The sequence below is a fragment of the Stegodyphus dumicola genome, chromosome 5 (genome assembly GCF_044657685.1).
Source record: "Stegodyphus dumicola isolate Sdum_Otavi_A_Nest chromosome 5, ASM4465768v1".
NCBI lineage: Eukaryota > Metazoa > Arthropoda > Arachnida > Araneae > Eresidae > Stegodyphus > Stegodyphus dumicola.
The window spans coordinates 83,129,713-83,150,798 of NC_140772.1; the positions used below are offsets into that span (position 1 = coordinate 83,129,713).

A 21,086-nucleotide genomic window follows, 5' to 3' on the forward strand; every position below is an offset into this window, starting at 1 on the left:
CACGTGTATCTTCTTCTATGAGGTTTTTTCCTTGTGCTACAAAATGTACACTGATTGGATCTAAATTTCACTGGTATATGTCCAGCGTTATTTAGTTTCTTTTCATCTGGCACATGAAATTTGTGGGGTTTTTATGTTAATGAGGAGGGGCTTGGTCTTTTTGCCTTTGATACGGATCATTCGTTTCCCATTCATACTTATTTTATTCGTATTTCGTCCAAAAATATTCAGAAAATGTTTTTAATTTAAATAAAACTTTACACGATTTATATTTTTAATTACAGCAAGGTATATTTACATTAAATTTAAACCACAGGAAATAATTTATAAAATCACAATACTAGCTTGGGGAGCAAGTGTGTTGAGGTCAGAGAAAAGTCTCTGGAAAAGAAAGACCTTTTTACTGGGCAGGTGCCGAGCCTCTAGAGTATTGTGTCCCAATGTTCTAGTGGTGAAGTGGTCGCAGCCTGAAACCACAAATCAAATGCCATACAAATAGAGGATTTTTTTTTTATATGCAGTTTAATTATTGCTATTTTTTATTGTTTATGATAGAAATCATGATGTGCGATGAATAACCTTTGAAATTTAAAATTGTTTATATCAATAAAAGGAAGTTATTTTGTCTCATTGAAAACGAATTTTAAAAGTCATCCGATTTGAAGTACTAAGATCTAAAACATGTATGATTCTGCAGTCATTTTGTGTTATTTAGAGGTAAAATATCAGTAATCAATTGATTTTCTCTCAAAAATTTCGGAAGGATATATGTTCTACAAAATATGTATGTACATGTATATTTTAACTCTTTGACACACGGTGGTCGCGCCTTGAAACCACCAATTTTCGAATTTTTTTTTCCTCTTCCTTTCGAAATTTTTGAGCGAAAATCAATTGATTACTGATCTTTTACATCTAAATAGCACAAAATGACTGCAGAATCATGCATGTTTTAGGTCTTAGTACTTCAAATCGGATGCCTTTTAAAATTCGTTTTCAATGAGACAAAATAACTTCCTTTTATTGATATAAACAATTTTAAATTTCAATATCTATGTTCTACAAAATATGTTGTAGTATCTTTTTCTTAGATTAGGTCATCCTTATTTGCATTTTACATTTCATATTTTTGTAAGTCACTGGTGACTATTAGATGGAAAAATGGCCTTTTCCCCCCCTAAACTAGGGAAGTGAGAAGGACAGTTTTTCATTCACCGTTTCAAATTCATATATTACCAGAAAATTGTGACTCTCTTTAGAAACTTTTCCTATAACTTTTCAATTCTGATAGATGATTGAGTGGGTTAACTGAAACTCCTGAAATAGATCTTGTGTAATAAAATTGGAATTTTGCTATATCAGTGTACTAAAAACTGCATTTATGGGAGGCTTCAATACTATTTGCCTTTGAAAATTTTGTATCTTATTGTAATACTTTTATCTTATTGTAATACTTGTTGCTGCAGAATTAATTTAAAAAAAAATTTCCCAATCTTGTTTTGTTTCCATAGATTAAGGCCCAAATTGCTGAAGATAACAGGAGACGAAAACAAGTGTTCACACATCCTGTTGTGAGTAAATTTTATTCCTGAACATTTCAGTAAATAAAAAACACATAGATAAATTTTCTAAACATTAAGTATTTGTAGACTTTTGTGTTCAATTTACTTTAATTGCTTTAATATTATTTTATCCATTACTATCAATTAATGTTGTGTTTCAAGCTTGTCATTTTTTAGCTCTTTTTTGAACTCTTAATAAAATGTTAAGTAAATCAGTTTAAACATATAAATTAAAGCTTAAAAACAGTAGATGCTTCTTAAAGCTTTTGACTACTGCTACCATGGAAATTGTTTGTTGCAGCTTAGTTTTAGCAGCTGTGCATTATAAGCAGACTGTAGGGCAAGATGGATGGAACACTGTATCTCTAGCCTTGCAAATATGTTTAGGTTTCCAGTGTAGAGTTTGCATTTAGTTTCTAGCACGTTATTTTATGTTAATCATCTTTCCTATCTCCCACATTTCCATTTTCCTGCAGAATTAGAGCATGTTCTGCCTGCCTAAAGGACACTTTGCTACTTTGATTCTCTTGCTAGTATTCTCGATCATTGCATTATTCTTGCCACTAGTGTTGAGATCTCCCATAGAGGGTGTTGTAGCACCCCTCAACTATGTGAGAAAAGTTTCGATTTGAGTGAGAGTTGGCGTGGGTTTTGAGAATGTAGTGTGAAGAGCTGTGTAACACGTATTTGCTATGTAACTGTACTATGTATTTATTTAAAATGTAATTAAATGTATTTATTTAAAATGTGGAGCAATTTTGGAGGAGCATACTTCACATTTTGTTGGAGCCACCAGTGAGGAAGAGTCGGTCTTGGAAGCTGTGGATTCTAGTGGTTTAGTTGCAAGCTTTGTTTGGGAATTTGTGGAATTTTGCAGGAAGTGAAGGTATGCTTTGTTTTGATGTTTTGTTTGAAATTTGAATTGTTGTAAAATGTCGGAATTACCTAAGTTGAGAAAGGAGTGTAGCACAGTTAGGTCTACGTTAACTAATTAACAAAGTTGAAGCTTTTATTAAGGAAGATTCTAGCGAGATAGATGTTACGAATAAGGTAGATTCTTTAAAGGAATTTCGAGCCCAAATAATAGATATGGAAACTAATTTAAAACGATTAACCGATGCAGTGAAAAATCTTTGTAATTGTGATGATATATTTAGAAGAGGAAATTATTGTGTCAGAGGAATATTCAGAAAAAATTATCCTCTGGAAACAAAAGATAACTAATGTAATTGATAGATTAATGAAAGATGAAATGAATATTAGTAACGTATCCTTTTCTATTCCCGCAACTGCTCAAGGTACACTAGAAAACCAAACCTTTAGAGAAACCAAAACAGTTAAACTTCCTAAATTGATAATCAGTAAATATTATGGTGATCCTGCTTCTTGGTTAGAATTTTATAACCAGTTTGAAAGCGCTATTCATAATAACAGTAATCTTACAAAGATAGATAAATTTAATTATTTAAGGTCATATTTAGGGGGTACGGCATCTAATTGTATAAGTGGTTTTGCGTTAACAGAAGAAAATTATGATGCTGCTTTGGATATATTAAAAGGTAGATTTGGTAATAAGAATACTCTTATACAGACACATTTGAATGAGTTACTTAAAATTCCTATTATTAGAAGTATAAATGATTTAGCTGGATTGAGAAGGTTCTTTGACAAAGCTGATACTCAAATTAGAAGTTTAGAGTCGTTAGGAGTTGAAACAAAATCTTTCAGCACTTTATTGATTCCCATTTTGTTAGAAAGAATTCCAAAAGAACTTGTTTTAGAATTCAATAGAGCATATCCAGAAAGTGATTGGAATTTTAAGGATTTATTTACCTTTTTAGACAAAGAAATGCGGTCTAGGGAAAGGACATATTTATTTAATAGAAAAACTGAAAATTATCATAATTTTGGTAAATAAAAAGCTTAATACTAATAGGAATGTATCAACTGCTAGTTATACTACAAATGTTAAAAGAAATTGCATATTTTGTAATAGCAAAGAACATGAATTTTGCGAATTTGAAAGTGTCGCAGAAAGGAAAAATAGATTACAAAGAGATCATCGATGTTTTCGCTGTTTCTCAAAATTCCATTTAGCGCGATTCTGTAAGACTAAACTCGACCCATGCAAGAACTGCAACAGCGTAGTTCACCACTCCTTGCTATGCGAAAAAAGTAATAAATCAGATGAAGTCGAAGGAAGGAAGGACGCGGTGATTCAGTGCAGCTCCTCTCAGCGGGGTTCAAATGGCAGTGCCTTACTGCAAACTTGTACTGTCTTGGCTTTTTTAAAAGGAAACTTTAAACTATATCGGGTGTTAATGGATAACGAGAGTGAAAGATCTTGGATAACAAAATTTTTGGCAGATGCCCTTAGCCTTAAAACCATTCGAAAGGAAAGATTGTCAGTTTATGCTTTTGGGTCCACGAAAGCCATAAATAAAACTTACAGTGTAGTAAAATTAACATTGAGAAATAGGAACAATCCTAAGAAATATATTGAGATAGAAGCATTAGTTACTGAAATGATTACTGCCGCACCCATTGCATTTCCCAATATAAATATTCAACATATTTTTGAGCAAAAGGGTTTAAATTTAGCTGAGGCATGCACGGATTCAGATGAAGGTATTCACATTTTAATAGGATCAGATTATTTTTGGGACATCATTAAAGAGTCGAAAGTAGAAAAAATAACCAAAACGCTAAACTGCATACAAAATATTTTTTGCCTTACACTCCAGGGCATACAAAATAATTCTGAGGATAAAATTTGGAGAAACATAGTATCAACAAATTTTTGCGTTGGCACTGATATGCAGATGCTATGGAATTTAGAATCGTTAGGAAGTGCAGATTCTAGTAAGTTATCAATTGCAGATGAGAATTTGATAAAACAATTTGAAGATAATTTGAGGTTTGTAGATGGAAGATACGAAACTTGTTTGTTATGGGGAATAAAGCCAACGGATTTAAAAAATAACTTTTGTCTTGCTAAAAACAGACTTGAGGACTTAAAAAACAATTTCGAAAATAATGAATGGTTGGTGAATGAATACAAGGACATAATTAAAGATCAACAAAGTAAAGGAATAAATGAAGAATGTTCTAGGGATGCGAAGAAATACTTCATGCCAGATAGAGCAGTTGTGAGAACAGATAAGAATACAGCACCATAAGCTAAAGTTCGCGTGGTTTTCAATTGTAGTTCGAAAGTGAAACTAAATCTCTCTTTGAATGATTATTTAGAAACTGGGCCGAATTTGAATCCCAATGTACTGGATGTTATTTTAAATTTTAGGAAATTCAAAATTGCATTTTTGATAATTGGAATTTCAGAGGAGGATAGAAAATTTTTTAAATTCTTGTGGTTATCAGAAAATGCAAATGAAGACTACAAAGTAATGCGTATGACACGTTTGCCGTTTGGTTGTAAGTCATCGCCATTTATTTTAAGTGCAACAATAAATAAGCACTTAAAGCAGTACAGGAATAATAAACCCAAATATGTTGAAATGTTGAACTCTTCACTGTATGTAGATGATTTATATTTTGGGGGAAATAGTGTTGAAGAGGCATTTAAGCTTTCTTCTGAAGCTGTGTCGATTTTAAAGGATGCAAGTATGATTTTGCGAAAATTAAAAACTAGTTCTGAGGAACTGAGGTCATTGTGGATGCAGAATGGACTTAGCGATGATACTTGTACTTCTGATTGTCAGTTCAAGATTTTAGGCTTGAACTGGAACCCAGTAAATGATAAATTTTCTTTATATATAGCAAGATTAATGGATAGTTTAAAGAGTTTGAAAAGCACAAAGCGGTCTTGCATGTTGCAGCAATGATTTTTGATCCAATTGGTTTTGCAGCTCCTTTTGTAGTAAGGATTAAGTGTTTGCTACAGGAAATTTGGGAACGTGGTATTGGTTGGGATGAGAAATTGCCAGATGACATTAAAATCAAGTGGACTAGCTGGTGTTCTGAGGTTAAATATCTGAAGGATATTTCAATTCCGAGAAATTTATTTGTGTGTTGTGATAACTTAAATTCAAAAATGGAAATACACGTATTTTGCGATGCGTCTCCTATAGCTTATGGTGCTGTAGCATATTGTCGTTACTTAAATGGTTTGGTTTATTAGATTACGGCAAAGCACTCGAGGGCTATCTGCCTTAAGGGAGGGATGCCTTCGTCGAGGACTTTTTAAGGGAAACTGGCTCGTATATACGTTACACGTGGGGAAAACCACGAAAACACCCATGCAGCCAGCCCGTTCGCGGGATTCGAACCTCGGACCGAACTACTAGTGTTCAGCGACGTTACTGCTTGGCCGCTGGTGGGCCTCCTTTACTTAAATGATAAGGGTGACATTTCCGTGCCGTTTGTCATGTCGAAAGGCAAAGTAGCTCCTTTGAAGAAATTGACGTTGCCACGATTGGAACTAATGGCAGCAGTCATAGGAGCTAGAATAGGAAAATATCTGGGTTTTTAAGGATCTTATTGATAAATTTGTGTATTGGACTGATTCCTTAATTGTCTTGTTTTGGATAAAGGGTTCTGCGAAACAATGGAAACAGTTTGTCGGTAATAGAGTGGTTGAAGTGCATGAAAAATCAAATCCCAGATCTTGGAATCATTGCAGTGGAAGGGAAAATCCTGCTGGTTTAGTTAGTAGGGGTGTGCCAGCTCAGTGTATGTTGGAAGGTGATCGTTGGTGGTGTGGTCCAGATTGGCTAAAAAGAAAAGATAATTTTTTTTCCCTAAGCATCCACTGAAGGATATCCCACTGGAAGTAGTAGAAACTGAGAGAAAGGGATGCATTGTGCATACTTCTGTGATTAAGAATTTTGTGATTGATGAACTGCTTCATAAATATTCTTCTTGGACAAAACTTTTACGAGTTATAGCTTGGTGTCTCAGATTTATTGCCAATGTGAAACGATCATCAATAACAAGGACAAAATTAAATTTTCTCCAGACTGGAGAGATAGCCGTAGCACATTCTTGGGTAATCAAGTCTGTGCAAACGCAAGAATTTAGTGAAGAAATCGATCATTTGAAAAAGAGAAAACTAGTGAGTCCCCGCAATAAACTCAATATGTTGAATCCATTCTTAGATGATGAGGGTATTCTAAGAGTGGGAGGAAGACTAAGAAATGCTAGCATCGTACAGAATGTAAAATATCCAGTCATTCTGCCTAAATCACACTATATTACAGAACTGATAATACGATATTATCACTATAAATATCTTCACGGAGGAGCACAAATGCTCCATTCAGAAATCAAGCAGAGATATTGGATTATTAATGCACGAGCAACCATTCACAAGATCATTCGTAAATGTGTAACATGCTGTCAACACAGAAGTGAGCTGTCATATCAAGCAATGGGCGATCTTCCAGCATCCAGAGTGAATCCCGCAAGAGCTTTTTCGAAATGTGGTGTGGATTTTTCGGGTCCTTTCCAAGTTAAACCGAAGAAAGGGCACGGTGTTCGGACAGTGAAGATCTACGTGTTTTCGAATGTTTTAGTACTAAGGCAGTGCATTTAGAACAAGTTGGAGACATGACGACAGATTCCTTCATAGCAGCTCTAAAACGATTCATTGCCAGACGTGGAAGACCGGAGGAAATGTATAGTGATTGCGGCACTAATTTTATAGGTGCCAACAGACAACTGAAATCATATCATTCAGACCAAAGGGTAGCTAGATACTTAACAGAGGAAGAAACTAAGTGAAATTTCAACCCGCCTTCTGCACTGCACTTTGGTGGACTGTGGGAAGCCACAGTAAAGGCTATGAAATATCATATGAGAAGAGCAATTGGTTCTCAAGTTCTGACTTTTGAAGAATTTGCTACTTATCTAGCTAAAGTCGAGGCATGTCTGAACTCAAGACCATTAGTAGCGATTTCAAGTGATCTAGATGATTTTTCCGTGATTACACCGGGTCATTTTTTAATAGGAACATCATTAAAGGCTATTCCAGGACTAAATGTGTGCGACGAGACACTAACACTTCGCAATCGTTGGAAACTAGTTCAGCAAATGTCACAGTCCTTCTGGAGGAAATGGTCTAAGGACTATTTGACTCAACTGCAAGTTCGCACAAAATGGCATCGTGCTTCAGCAAATATTAAAGTAAACGACTTAGTAATCATTAAGGAAGATAATACACCTTCCTTAAAATGGAAACTGGGATGTATCACCGAAATTTACCCATGTAATGATTACAGAGTGCTTGTTGTAAAAGTAAAAACTGCTGATGGTGAGTTCAAGAGACCCATTCACAAACTGTGTATGTTACCAATGGACAGTTAAGTATAGTGAAAAATTTTGAACTTTAACTTGATATTCATCGATATTCATTTGAATTCTTAAGTTTTAATGTTATTGTACACTTTATTATATTAATTTGTGTAATTCATTGTTTACATTTATATGTTGTTTAGGCTTAGTATTACTCATTTATAAGCAAGAACTATTTAATTTAGAAATTATATGTTTACTAAGAATAATGTTAAGTAATAATTTCATGTAAGAGGTAGTTTGATGTCCTGAACGGTCATCCATGGGGAGTATGTTGAGATCTTCCATAGAGGGCGTTGTAACACCCCTCAACTATGTGAGAAAAGTTTCGATTTGAGTGAGAGTTGGCGTGGGTTTTGAGAATGTAGTGTGAAGAGCTGTGTAACGCGTATTTGCTATGTAACTGTACTATGTAATATAATGTAATTCAATGTATTTATTTAAAATGTGGAGCAATTTTGAAGGAGTATACTTCACAACTAGACTTGTTACGCCAACCTTAGTTCACAACCGGCCTGAACATTATTCTTTTGTGCAACCGTTAGGCTAACTTACGTTTCTTAGTTCATCCATTATCTTTGATTGAAGCCATAATTTTTGGCTTCTATAACATGAATGACACCATCTGTTAAATTTTATCATAGCAAATAAAATGGTCCTTTACACACTTTTCCTGTCTCTGGGGTACTTAAATGACATAAGCCCCGTTCACAAGAGCAGATTCGACCAGTAGCGAAAACCGGTTCTTCCAACGTGTCCCATTCATGTGGGAACAAGCATTAACTGCCTCACCAAATTGGAGGTAGAACTTGGTTGAATGTTCCTTACCTCTCGGGAGCAGGGCAAACGGGGAGATTTCTCGTACTACACTGTGCGATTGTGCGATTCACTTAATTTTAGTTACTGCTCGCTGGACTTTCAGCGTAACAATCGCGCTGATAGATGTCTAGGGATGTGATAGCATCTCCAAAAATTAGATAGAACTGTACAAGATATGGAAATTATAGACAAATAAAGACAAGGTTATCTGATGCTAGGTATTCCAGAAATATCATTCAAATTAAAACCTAAGTTAAGACAAGTGCATATTGGCTTCAATGCGACAAGAGACTCGGTATCTTTTGAATGATTTTTTAAAAAAATTTAAGCATTTTTATCTACTTTTTTATGAATATTATTAAATGGTTTTGTGAGACAAAATAAATATAAGCTGAAAAAAGTTTTTGCTAGTAATTTTTTTTAATTAAAATTTTTAAAGAAAAATTTTACAATGAAAATGTCTTTCTTCTCCTACAATTTTCAATGTCTGCTCCCAGTTTTTTATTGTATTTATTAGAGTGTTCTTAACAATTTCAAGGAATGATTTTGCAATTAATGAATTAATTTCTGAGAAAAAAATAAAAATACACTTTTATCTAAAATCTTTAAAACAAATATATGAACTCAGTCTTATTTTCATTTCAAATAATTTTTCTTTTCAGTATTTTTCAAAACTCATCCTTGTTTCTATAAAGTATATAATTTTAAATAAGCAGTAAAATAATGAATAATTTAGTCCATACCTGTATATGTTTTAGGACTTTAAGTAAAAGGATTTATCGAAAAAATGCAAAAGGTTTCTCAGTTTGCATTTTCAGTTTAAATAATACAAACTGTTTAAATAGACATTTAATCATTTCAAATCTTTGAAATTTTTTTACTGAATTTCAGTACACACACATATATATAAATCAAACCTAATGCTTTTTATTCAATTGGTAAATATAAACATAAATTACAAACCTTTTTTTAAAACATTATGTGGCCAGAAAAATTGCAAAAAATCATAAAACGCAAGAAGAATTTATCTTTACCTGTTTTTGTTTTGTAAAACACATTGTTCAAAACAATTTTAATACATTAATTAATTATAATATTGTTGCATGCATACGGGTTTGTAATAGATTGATAATAGTTCATAAATTATTGTCATTGCACTAAAATCCAATGATAGCTTAATTAAATTTATTTTATCAACAAAAACACTTCAAAGTTCTGGAATTTCCACAGAAATACTCGTACAAGTGTTTAGAATATCACTAAGTATAATCAGTAGTTATGCTTCAATCAAATAAGAATGTTAAACACAATGGAATGCAAAAGTATCTTAAGGGAAAGTTAACTCAGAAATATCTCCTATCTCACGCTGAACTAACAACTGACAACAATAACAACTTATATAGTATAAATAATGTCGTAAAAATAGTGTGGTATAATGAGATTATTACTTTGAAACCAATGTTTAGAATTGATGCCCAAGAAGAACCAATATTTCCCATTCTGCTATATTGCATATCTTTTAAAAAAGTAAAAAAATCATCCAATTAATTTCCTTTATAATTTTTTTTAAATGTGAAAAGTTTGTTTTATAAGCTGTGAAAATGTCGAAAGTTTGTAACCGATATATTTTTAGATATGAAATTTTAAGATTAATGGGCGTCAAAAAGTCTAAAAATATGAATGATTTAAAAAAATTCTCCCAAAATATTTTTTAAAAAATTACGCTAAAAATTTCATTTAATTTTTTTTCCTCCACAGTGTGTTATGGTGCAAACTGTAATATTCTGAGATTCTCAGTTTATTTGTTAATATTTGCAAAAAATCATTTCAACTTTAAATTTGAAAAAAATTTAATCCTCTAAAAATCAAAAGCATGACACCACATCCACAAGCAATGTATGTACAAAGTTTGAGTTCTATATCTTATCGGGAAGCAGTTTAAAAATCCATGACCATCTTTAAACCATAGCGACAAGCACCAAGAGTGAACTAAATAACAGCTTATAAATAATAATAATTAAAAAACATATATTTTTCAGGAACCATTACGAAAGTTCAGGTACCAGTTGCGAAAGTACAGATTACAAAGTTAACAACAGTAAACAACATTAAAAATGTGTAAACAGTATTAGAAATCCGCCAATTCGGAGACATGAATGTTCACATAGGCTTAGGTGTAAAGGGAAGGAAGACGGTGGTCTTCTGAAAAGGGTCCTAAAGCTGAAACTCTTTCATGTCTTCTTTTTCTCCTCTTGCTAATGGCAGCTGTGTGAAGGAGCGTTGCATGTGACCGGGGCTATAATGATAATTTCAGTCTTTTAAAGAGTTTTCTTACATTTGATGTTACCAAAGAACATGAGACTGTATACCAGAAATATGTACATGTAATGTATACTACAGTTACCAGATTTAAACCGTTTTTGAGCATTTATGGGATAATAACATGATTTTACTTTAAATGCTTTGCAATAATATCAACAAGCAGAGCTACTTATATACAGTCAAAAGTCTTTAATTTGGACTCGTTGGGACTTCGGCGATTCCGGATTATCGGTTTTTCCGGATTATAGATCATCAGTTTAAATCTGGTAAGATGGCATGCAGAAATTATAAAATTAAAAATATGAAACCGTAATTTATGAAATAAAGAAAAATTATGATCTAAAGGGTATCAAAATTTACCAAAAAAAGCTTAATATTTATTTGTTTACTTTATTAAACATTTCGTTCCATGTAAGTTGTTTAAGTTGTTTCGTTTTATGTAATAATACTTTCTCTTTAATTCTATAAACAGACATAATTTCTTGTTCAGTTCCAAAGTTCCGCTGTTCAAGTCCTATAATTGCTGTCTCGAGAATACTGACTAATTTGTCTCAATCGAAATTTTTTCGTTTTCAATAACCTCTGTGTCATTTTCTTTGCTATCGGAAACGAATTATAATGTTGAGGAATTTGATTTAAATCATATCGAGATGAAATACTACATTTAAGGAATTATGAGCCGAATAAAATAAAAACATCTGCCCTGAAGATAAGGATAGTGCTGACAGATCAACTTCCAACTCATTGCGCGCCGCGGCGTTTCCCCCCCTTCCGCCGCAGAGCAGCGTGAAATTGATAAAACAGATTTCGGAATGGTTAGAGAAACAAAGGATATGCCTTTATCCATTTTTTGCAGCAAATCTACTTTTTGTTTAATGGACTTCGAAACATACTTTCGCTTTGTAGATCCTTTACATATTAGTAAATATATATCGGAAATTCTATTTGACATAATCGAAAGTTCAAGCTTACTTTTATAAAATTGCTCTAACAATCTGCAAAAAATAATAAGCCAGATCCAATTCGAAAATCAAGGAACAACACAATCTGCTACATTAACTGAATTAGATAATTTTAGCTTAGCTTATACCGTCCGTTATACATTAAACGCGCATGCATAAACGCCTATGCGCTGCGTCAACACGATGCATGCACAGAAAGTTTGTAGCTTTGAGGTCCAGATTATAGATCATTCTGGATTATGGGTGTCCGAATTAACGACTTTTGACTGTAGTTTATGTATGAAAATGTAACAACACAAAAAATGAATAACGAAATATTGATGAAATACAAAAATAATCTCTGCTGGTGTGAGATGCAGACTGTAAGAAAATTTTATCTATGTTGTCTTTGTGCGAAAATTGGAAATACTCCATCACTTTGGTTCTACAGTTTGAATGAATGAAAACTTACTAATGACTCACATCACAGCCTTGCCATCCACTATGATAGAGTTCTTTTTGTGTGTTGCATTTTTTCAGCATTTTCATCAACATTGGAACAAAAAATCTTTTGACATGAAAATTTTTTATTTTAATTTCTGACATATTTTCATCCTCAGAACATTGCACATAACATTATCATCATTGCATGTTTGGAAGAAACTCATTTCACAATCTGAAAGTATTAAAATGCCGTTTTTTCTTAGCCACTTTGCAATAGATAAGTCATTGTTTTCATAATTTCTCTCTCTAACAGCCTTTGCTAGGGAAACACGTCAAAAACAATTTTTGATGGTTGATTCTGTAACAAGTGATCATTTCTAGTGCTAACATTGCAACTAATTACTGATTACAAAAAAACTTACTTGATTGTCTTACATCTACATACTTAAATCAAAGTGTTTTCTGTAATGACACTACAGGCTGCTTATCATACTTGATTCATATACTACAGAATCAAAACTGCATTTAGGGGCAAGAAAGCAATCCTAATCCATTCTAAGTTCAGTTGTCGATAAAAAATAGAACCTTCTGCTTTCTTGTCGAAAATTCTGTTGTTCACTGAGAATGCAATTCATTTCCCTCAAGATATATATGGTTGCTCCCCCCCCCCAAAAAAAAAGTTTTGGTGCCCTTATAAGCAATATCCTTTATTATTATTATTATTTCCAGTGGATATGTACTTGACATGAACAGGATAACATAATAAGATAACCTAAATCTTAAAAAATAAGGTAAAGTGCTTTTGACTGACATGCTGGAACCACATTTAAACATGAATAAAAGTACAAAAGCTTTCGCAGATTAACCATCTGCCGAGAGCTGGAGCTAGTTCGAGCATGTCTAGAGAATTTTATCACATTTTTAACTTTATTTTAACTATTTGTACCAGTCAATTTTTAAACACCTTGAATGTTGTAAATGACCTAAAGAATGCAAAACTCTCCATTTAGAAAAGTAAGTTTAAAGAATGTTTTAAATGCTCAAAACTGAATTTCCATTCTCTAAAAAATGTATTCTTATATACAACCCAAAGATCATAACTATTCACAACTTCTTCTTCTCTTGAACAGTAAGAATTTAATAACTTCTATCATAGCCAGATGAGCAGAGCTCTATTTATTGACGCTGTTAAAAAACTTAAATGGAATTAAAGAAACCATTAAAATTCCTTGGCTCAATGGTCATAGACATTATATAGTATCCTAAGGTATACTTTTTGTATGTTCTATTTTTACAAGCATTAGGTAATATACCTGCCTTGCATTTGTTTAAGGCACAAAGAAAAATGGGATGAACACAAAAGAAAGTAATGAGGTTTTCTACTAATTTTTTTTCCACATTGAAGGAAAATGCATGATTTTTAAGAGTTAGTGATTAAAGTTCATTCTATCCAATTTTCATACATTTGGAGCTTCGTTGTAGCCATGTAAAATAGCATGAAGTGTATAGGGAGTTGGAAGGAACCAAAATGTTTGTTTGCTAAATGCAAGGATTCACTACAATCCAGGTCTACTACAGCTGAGTTTGATTGTATAGTATAACAAATTTAAATAAGGTACAGGTATATAAGTTGCATATTTTAAAAAAGCATTTTGAAATGTTTTTACTGTTGCAGGGTGACATTAGAACAAATGAGTGCAGTAATAAAGTATAATTTTGGGAGAAAGGGAGTTTCTTCAAGATTATGAACTGCAAAAGATAACAATACTAAATGCTAACTTACAGTTTTGTTAATTTTTTTTTTCTTTCTCTGAAAGATTGTTAGTTTGGTACATTTATCTTTACCATATTGGCAACACCAAGTTCTCTCTTCTCTGTGTGCGAGCTATGGATGCCGATGTAATGTTGTGCACGTGTTGTTAAGTTTCAATAAAAAATGTGAAAAGATATGTTTCTTATTTTTCGACTTGCTTCTTCATATGACATCGATTTATTTAACATGGTAGCAGTTCACGTGGTTTGTGAATATGAATGAAGAATTTAGTAGTTATAATTTGTTTTAAAAGTTACCGGTACTAGCGTAAAAATGGCATGTACAAGAAGCAGCGATATCGGAATACCGCTATTTGATGGTTCGGACTATTTTAATTGGAAAGTGCGTATTATGAAATTTCTTCAATTTAAAAAGTGTAAAGATGTGGTTTAGCGAAAAGTCAGTGAAAACGATGACGTGGAAAAATGGGAAGAAAAGGATATCCAAGCTACAAATTACATTTACGGCACCATAACAAACAAACAGTTGGAATATATTCATGAGTGTGAGACTGCATTTGATATAATTACGAAATTTGATGCAATGTATTTAAAAACTTCAACATCTCTACAAATTGTTTGTCGAAATAACTTAGAATGTGTGAAATTAAAAAATTATCCTGATGTAAATATATTTTTCGATGATTTTGAGAATTATGTGAACGAACTGAAACATGCCGGCGCCACCGTGACGGAACAAGAAAAATTGAACTATATGCTAAGAGCATTACCTTCAAATTAACAGTCACATTGGTGACTTAATAGATGTATTACCAGAGAAGGACAGAACAGTCGATTACCTAAAGAGCAAAATCAAATCAAAATTACTTGAAGAGAAAAATGATTATGAAGATTGTGCACCAGCAGAAAAATCAAATGTGTTCAAAATTGAAACAAGCAAATCGGGTCCACAAAGGAATGTCTGTTATAATTGTGGAAAACCTGGTCACATTAAAAAGAATTGTTGGCATGTCCATCAAAGGAGCTATCGTGGTAATGGCTCCACTAATTATCGCGGTCGAAGTTCTTCAAACAATCGAGGACGTAGTCGTACTTTTAGTGGACATCGTGAACGTGGAGCATACTCTAACCAGAGAGTAAACAGTCATCAAGGCAATAGTTTTCACACCACTGTTATCGAAAGTAACATGACAAGTTCCAGTGCAAATATTGTGACAAATAAAAATGAAATCAATTGGTTACTGGATAGCGGATGCACAGACCACATTATAAACAGTGATGAATATTTCAAAGAGCAAGTTACTTTGAAGGATCCTATTTGAAGTGAAAGTCGGTGACGGAAGGATTTTGAAAGCTACAAAGGTTGGCAATATAATAGTTTCTTTTCCTGTATATAACTCTGAATCTATCGTAACATTGAAGAATGTATTTTATGTAAAAGAAATGAAAGCAAATTTATTAAGTTATTCGAAGATTACTGATAATCATAAAATAGTTTCAAAAGAAAAGTTCTCTAAAATATATGATGTCAATGGTTCATTAGTAGCAATAGCAAAGAAAGAAGAAAGATTATATAAAGTAAAGAGTTATGTTAAAAATAGTAAAATATTTGTAAATTTGACCAACATTAAGTTAACGTTAAAAGAAAAATTGCACCGTTCATTTGGACATGTAAATTTTAAATATCTGGATATTATGTGCAAAGATCAGCTATTAGAAGGAATCCCTAAAGAAATAGAAACTGAATATATGAAGTGTGCCATATGTATTGAAAATAAAATGCACAATTTACCATTCAAGAATAATAGAAGAAAAGCAGAAGATATTCTGGAGATTATACATACAGGTGTAAATGGACCTCACAGAACAAGTGGATGTAATGGTGAGAAATACTTTGTGAGTTTTATTGATGATTATAGCAAGTTGGCAAAAATTTATTGTATCAAATCTAAGGATCAAGTCTCTGATTGCTTAATTGAATATGTAAATGAAATTCAAAATTTAACAGGGAAGACTATCAAAGAACTAAGATGTGATAATGGTAGTGAATATATGAATAGCAAGATATACAAATTTGCAAGAGAAAAAGGTTTCAAGATAAAGTCATGCCCACCATATGTACATGAATTAAATGGTACTGCTGAGCGTTACAACAGAACTATAATGGATATGGCAAGATGTCTTTTAGCCGAAGCAAAAGTTGACAGACGTTACTGGCCTGAAGTAATTAAAGCTGCTGCTTATTTGAAAAACAGGACATTAACAAATACTATTGTAAAGAAGACACCACATGAAATATTTTTCAATAGGAAACCATCTGCTAATGAATTGAAATTATACGGAAGTAGAGTGTATGTAAGAATACCAGAAGAAAAGAGAAAGTCGAAGTGGGATAAAAAGGCTGAATTTGGAATTTTACTTGGGTATACAGAAGTTGGATATAGAGTTTTGATGAATAACAGAATAATAGTTGCCAGACATGTTGATATTATTGAAGAAGACATAATATGTGTAGGTTGTGATGATGAAGATAAGAATGATGATACAAATAAGAAGAATGAACCTCAAGAAGTGTCGTGTGAATCGAGTAATGATAACTCCAAGGACAGTGTGATAAATGAAGATGAAACAAAAATTGGAATGAGACCAAGAAGGCAAATCAAACCACCAGTTCGATTTCATGAAGAATTCGGGTACTACTGTGTTAGTGCAAATTTTTGTGATGCTACAGTTCCAGGTAAATTTGAGGAGGCGACAACATGCAGTGAGGCTGGACATTGGAAAGAGGCAATGGACAGTGAAATGAACAGTCTTGTTAAAAATAACACTTGGACACTAGTGACTAAACCAGAGGATAAAGCAATTTTAGATGTGAAGTGGGTATTCAAAAGAAAACCTGGTAATGTTTTTAAAGCTAGATTAGTGGTTCGAGGTTTCCAGCAAAAGGATAGTATTGAGGATACTTACTCTCCTGTCATCAAGATGCAAACCTTAAAACTGTTACTTTCATATTCTTGTCAGTATAATTTAAATATTCATCAAATGGATGTTGAGACTGCCTTTTTAAATGGTTATGTTGTGTCTGAGGTTTATGTTAAACAGCCACAAGGCTATAATGATAATTCGAATAGAGTGTATAAATTAAAGAAAGCACTATATGGGTTGAAAGAAAGCCCTTGTGCTTGGTATGAGTGTTTTAACGAGTATATTGAGAGTTTAGGATTTCGTAGAAGTAAATATGATTATTGTCTTTATGTAAAATCTGAAAATGATGTATTTGTATATATTCTTTTATTTGTTGATGATTTGTTGATATATTGCAGAGATACTCGGGTAATTAATGATATTAAGGAACAACTACGTAAAAAATTTAAAATGAAGGATTTAAATAAAGTAAAAAGCTACATTGGAATTGATATTGAATATGATAATGAGAAAAGCAATATCTTAACACTGAGTCAGGAAAATTATATTGAATCTTTAGCTAAACTGTATGGTATTGCAAATTCAAAGCTTTATGATACACCAATGGAGACTAATCTTAAACTAAGCCAATCTAATTTAAATCAAAATGTCAAATATAGAAATCTAATAGGAGCACTCTTGTATATTAGTCACGGTACTAGACCAGACATATCTTTCAGTGTAAATTATTTAAGTAGATTTCAAAATTGTTATGATGAGACACATTTCAAATACGCTTTGAGAGTTTTAAAGTATTTGTACTTAACAAAACATCTAAAATTAACCTATAGTAAAAATCTTAAAACTGATATTATGAATTGTTATGTTGATGCTGATTGGGCAGGTGATATTGTTGACAGAAAGTCAACTACTGGGTTTGTTATTGAATTATTTGGTAATCCAATTTACTGGAAATCCAAAAAGCAAAATTGTGTGACAAAATCTTCCACTTTTGCCAAATATATTGCTTTATATGAGGCTGTGACAGAAATTAATTTCTTGAAAAATGTTGTGAATGATGTTTTTGCTGATATAACTCACCCCATTAAAATTTATGAAGATAATTCAGGAGCTTTGGCCATTGCTAATTATGGGAACTTCACTAAAAATTCAAAACACATAGAAGTTCAATATCATTATGTTCACGAAAATGTTCAAAATGGAGTAATTGAAATTGTAAAGATTGATTCAGAATCAAATATTGCAGATATCTTTACTAAGTCTTTAGGAAAGATTAAATTTATGAAATTTAGGGAAGGTTTGAAATTGAAATAAATTTTGTGTACTGTTTATTTAAGTGATGTTTATTTAAATATTTTTGCTTTAAATGAAATAGATTTTGGTAATGTCCTTATGTAAACTAAATTGTGTTTAACTTTGATTTTAACATTTAAGTTAATGAAAGAAACCTTTTTAAAAATAATTTGTGTTAAGTGTTGAATGTTATTGGTTATATCTATGCTTAATTGTAAATGGTAAAGATGAAAAGGTTGCTTATATCTGTTTATTTGTAATTAGTAAATATAAATGTAAGGAGGCGTGTTAGTTTGGTACATTTATCTTTACCATATTGGCAACACCAAGTTCTCTCTTCTCTGTGTGCGAGCTATAGATGCCGATGTAATGTTGTGCATGTGTTGTTAAGTTTCAATAAAAAATGTGAAAAGATACGTTTCTTATTTTTCGACTTGCTTCTTCATATGACATCGATTTATTTAACAAAGATGGTGATAATTTTAAAATGCCAAAGAATATTCTATTTAGTCAAAATGGACGTTAGTCCCGAATGGGATATTAGTCTTGAAATGGCATTTTGTGTGAAAACAAATGCATTGTATCACATTTCAAATTGTTGCCACCAAATATTATCGCCCTGTATTATATTTAAAGAATCTAAATAATAAAAAATATTACATGAACTACACAGTCCAGTCACATTAATGTGACCATCTGTCAAAAGCCAGAATAACCACCTTTCGCAGAGCGGACTGCTGCGAGACGTGCAGGAAGAGAGTCACATAGGTCCCTGAAGGTGTTCTCTAGGATGTTGAGCCATGCCGACTCTAATGCCGTGGCCAGCTGCGCTAGATTACGCAGTTGAGGATCCATGGCGCGAACAACTCGATCGAGATGGTCCCACAGATGCTTGATTGGGTTTAAGTCAGGTGAGTTTGCTGGCCAGGGGAGGACGGTAAACTCATCCTGGTGCTCTTCGAACCACGCACGTACACTGGCAGCTGTATGGCACCTCGCATTGTCCTGCTGGAAGATGCCATCATCCTGAGGAAAAACAATGCGCATGTAGGGGTGAACATGGTCCGCAAGGACAGATGCGTACTTGTATTGATCCATTGTGCCTTCCACAATGATCAGTGAACCTAGAGAATGCCAGGAAAACATTCCCCAGACCATAATGCTCCCGCCTCCAGCTTGGACCGTTCCGGCAATGGTTGCAGGGTGGTTCCTTTCAGAGGTTTCACGCCTTATACGCCAATGTCCATCTGTCCGATGGAGCATAAAACGCGATTCATCCGAAAACGCAACCTGTCGCCACTCAGTGGACGTCCAGCTGCTGTACTGGCGTGCAAATTCTAGCCTTCGCCGTCGATGAACAGCAGTCAGCATAGGTGCACGAACCAGGCGTCTGCTTCGGATGCCCAGACGCAGCAATGTTCGCTGAATAGTACTTTGGGAGACACTTTTGGTAGCCCCTTGGTTCATTTTGGTGGTCAGTTGCTCAACGGTAGCCCGTCTATCTGCCCAAACGCATCTCCGCAACCGTCGTTCGCCTCTGTCATCTATGGCCCGTGGTGCACCACATTTGCCACGTCGCTGATTTTGGACAGTCCCATTTTGCCATGCACAGTACACTTTTACCACGGCGGCACGCGAACAGTTCACAAACTCAGCCGTTTCGGAAATGTTTCCACCCTTGGCCCGAAAGCCAATGATCATGCCCTTTTGGAAGTCGGATAAATCGCTTCGTTTCTGCATTACGCCAACGATTGAAATGTTTTCCGAAGCCCTCACACACCCTTTATATACGCTCAACTGCACTGTGCTGCCACCTGCCTTCTGTGATTGGTTATTTAACTTAGACATGGAAAGTACGTGGTGGTCACATTAATGTGACTGGACTGTATGTATGTTTCTCACATTGTGAAAAAACAATGGTACCTAGTGTCATTAAATATTTAATAACATGGTTACCTGGCACCCCAAATTAGGAATTTGTTTTATTTTGTAAAATTTTAACAAATTTTTTATTTAAAAAACTCAACAATTTCAAAGCAATCAGTAGCAACACTTTGTGAAACTGTCTTATCGAAAATTTTAAAGATATGCTGTTTTAAAATATTTATAGCCCAAATTCTCTTGAAACATGTATGTATTTGTAACTGGAAAAAATGCTTATTTGGGCATAATACGAAATCTGAAAGCTTTCAGATTTTATTATTCATTTATTTATTTTTGAGAGAGAGATTTGAATAAGAAGTAATTTTGAACTCATGTTTATATTATGAAATTAAATTGAAAGCATGCCTGAAAAAGGGAGTAAGGTGCCAAAATTCAACAATTTAGTTTTATTTTTAAAGTTTAAATGAACTTAATTAAAAGGGGAAAAGCTAAGATGTGTTTTGCTTTTGATCAAAAAAAAGATGGGGGGGGGGAGAGAAAAGACAGTACTTGCACATTATCCCTTCGCCAATTAATGGAAATCTTGGCAATGGTGCAGATCAGAAAGCATTAAGCAGAATTTTAAAGAACATGGTCATCCATAATTGGCACTAAATTGTGCTACTTGGTTTGCTGATGGGATAATATATAAGTTGTGAAAAGATTTATTTTTATCATTACTTTCATAATTCAGTTAACTGTAGCTTCAGTTGCCATATTATTTTTCCCCCACAACATTAGTTTTACTTTTAAGTTGGTAAATAACACATTTATA

The 21,086-nt window shown here is 33.3% G+C and overlaps 1 protein-coding gene across 2 annotated transcripts in view; it reads left to right on the plus strand.

Annotated features, from left to right (window-relative positions):
- LOC146997152 (uncharacterized) overlaps positions 1–21,086 on the plus strand; it is a 36,028-nt gene that overhangs the window by 13,330 nt on the left and 1,612 nt on the right. Inside the window, exons 6-7 of one of the 2 annotated variants that reach the window (XM_085816826.1) lie at positions 1,512–1,571; positions 2,316–2,448. In XM_085816826.1, coding sequence (XP_085672952.1) covers positions 1,512–1,571; positions 2,316–2,402 — 147 coding nt within the window. In that variant the 3' untranslated portion in view covers positions 2,403–2,448. The remainder of the gene's footprint in view (positions 1–1,511; positions 1,572–2,315; positions 2,449–21,086) is intronic. The other variant, XM_085816827.1, reaches the window with a different exon arrangement.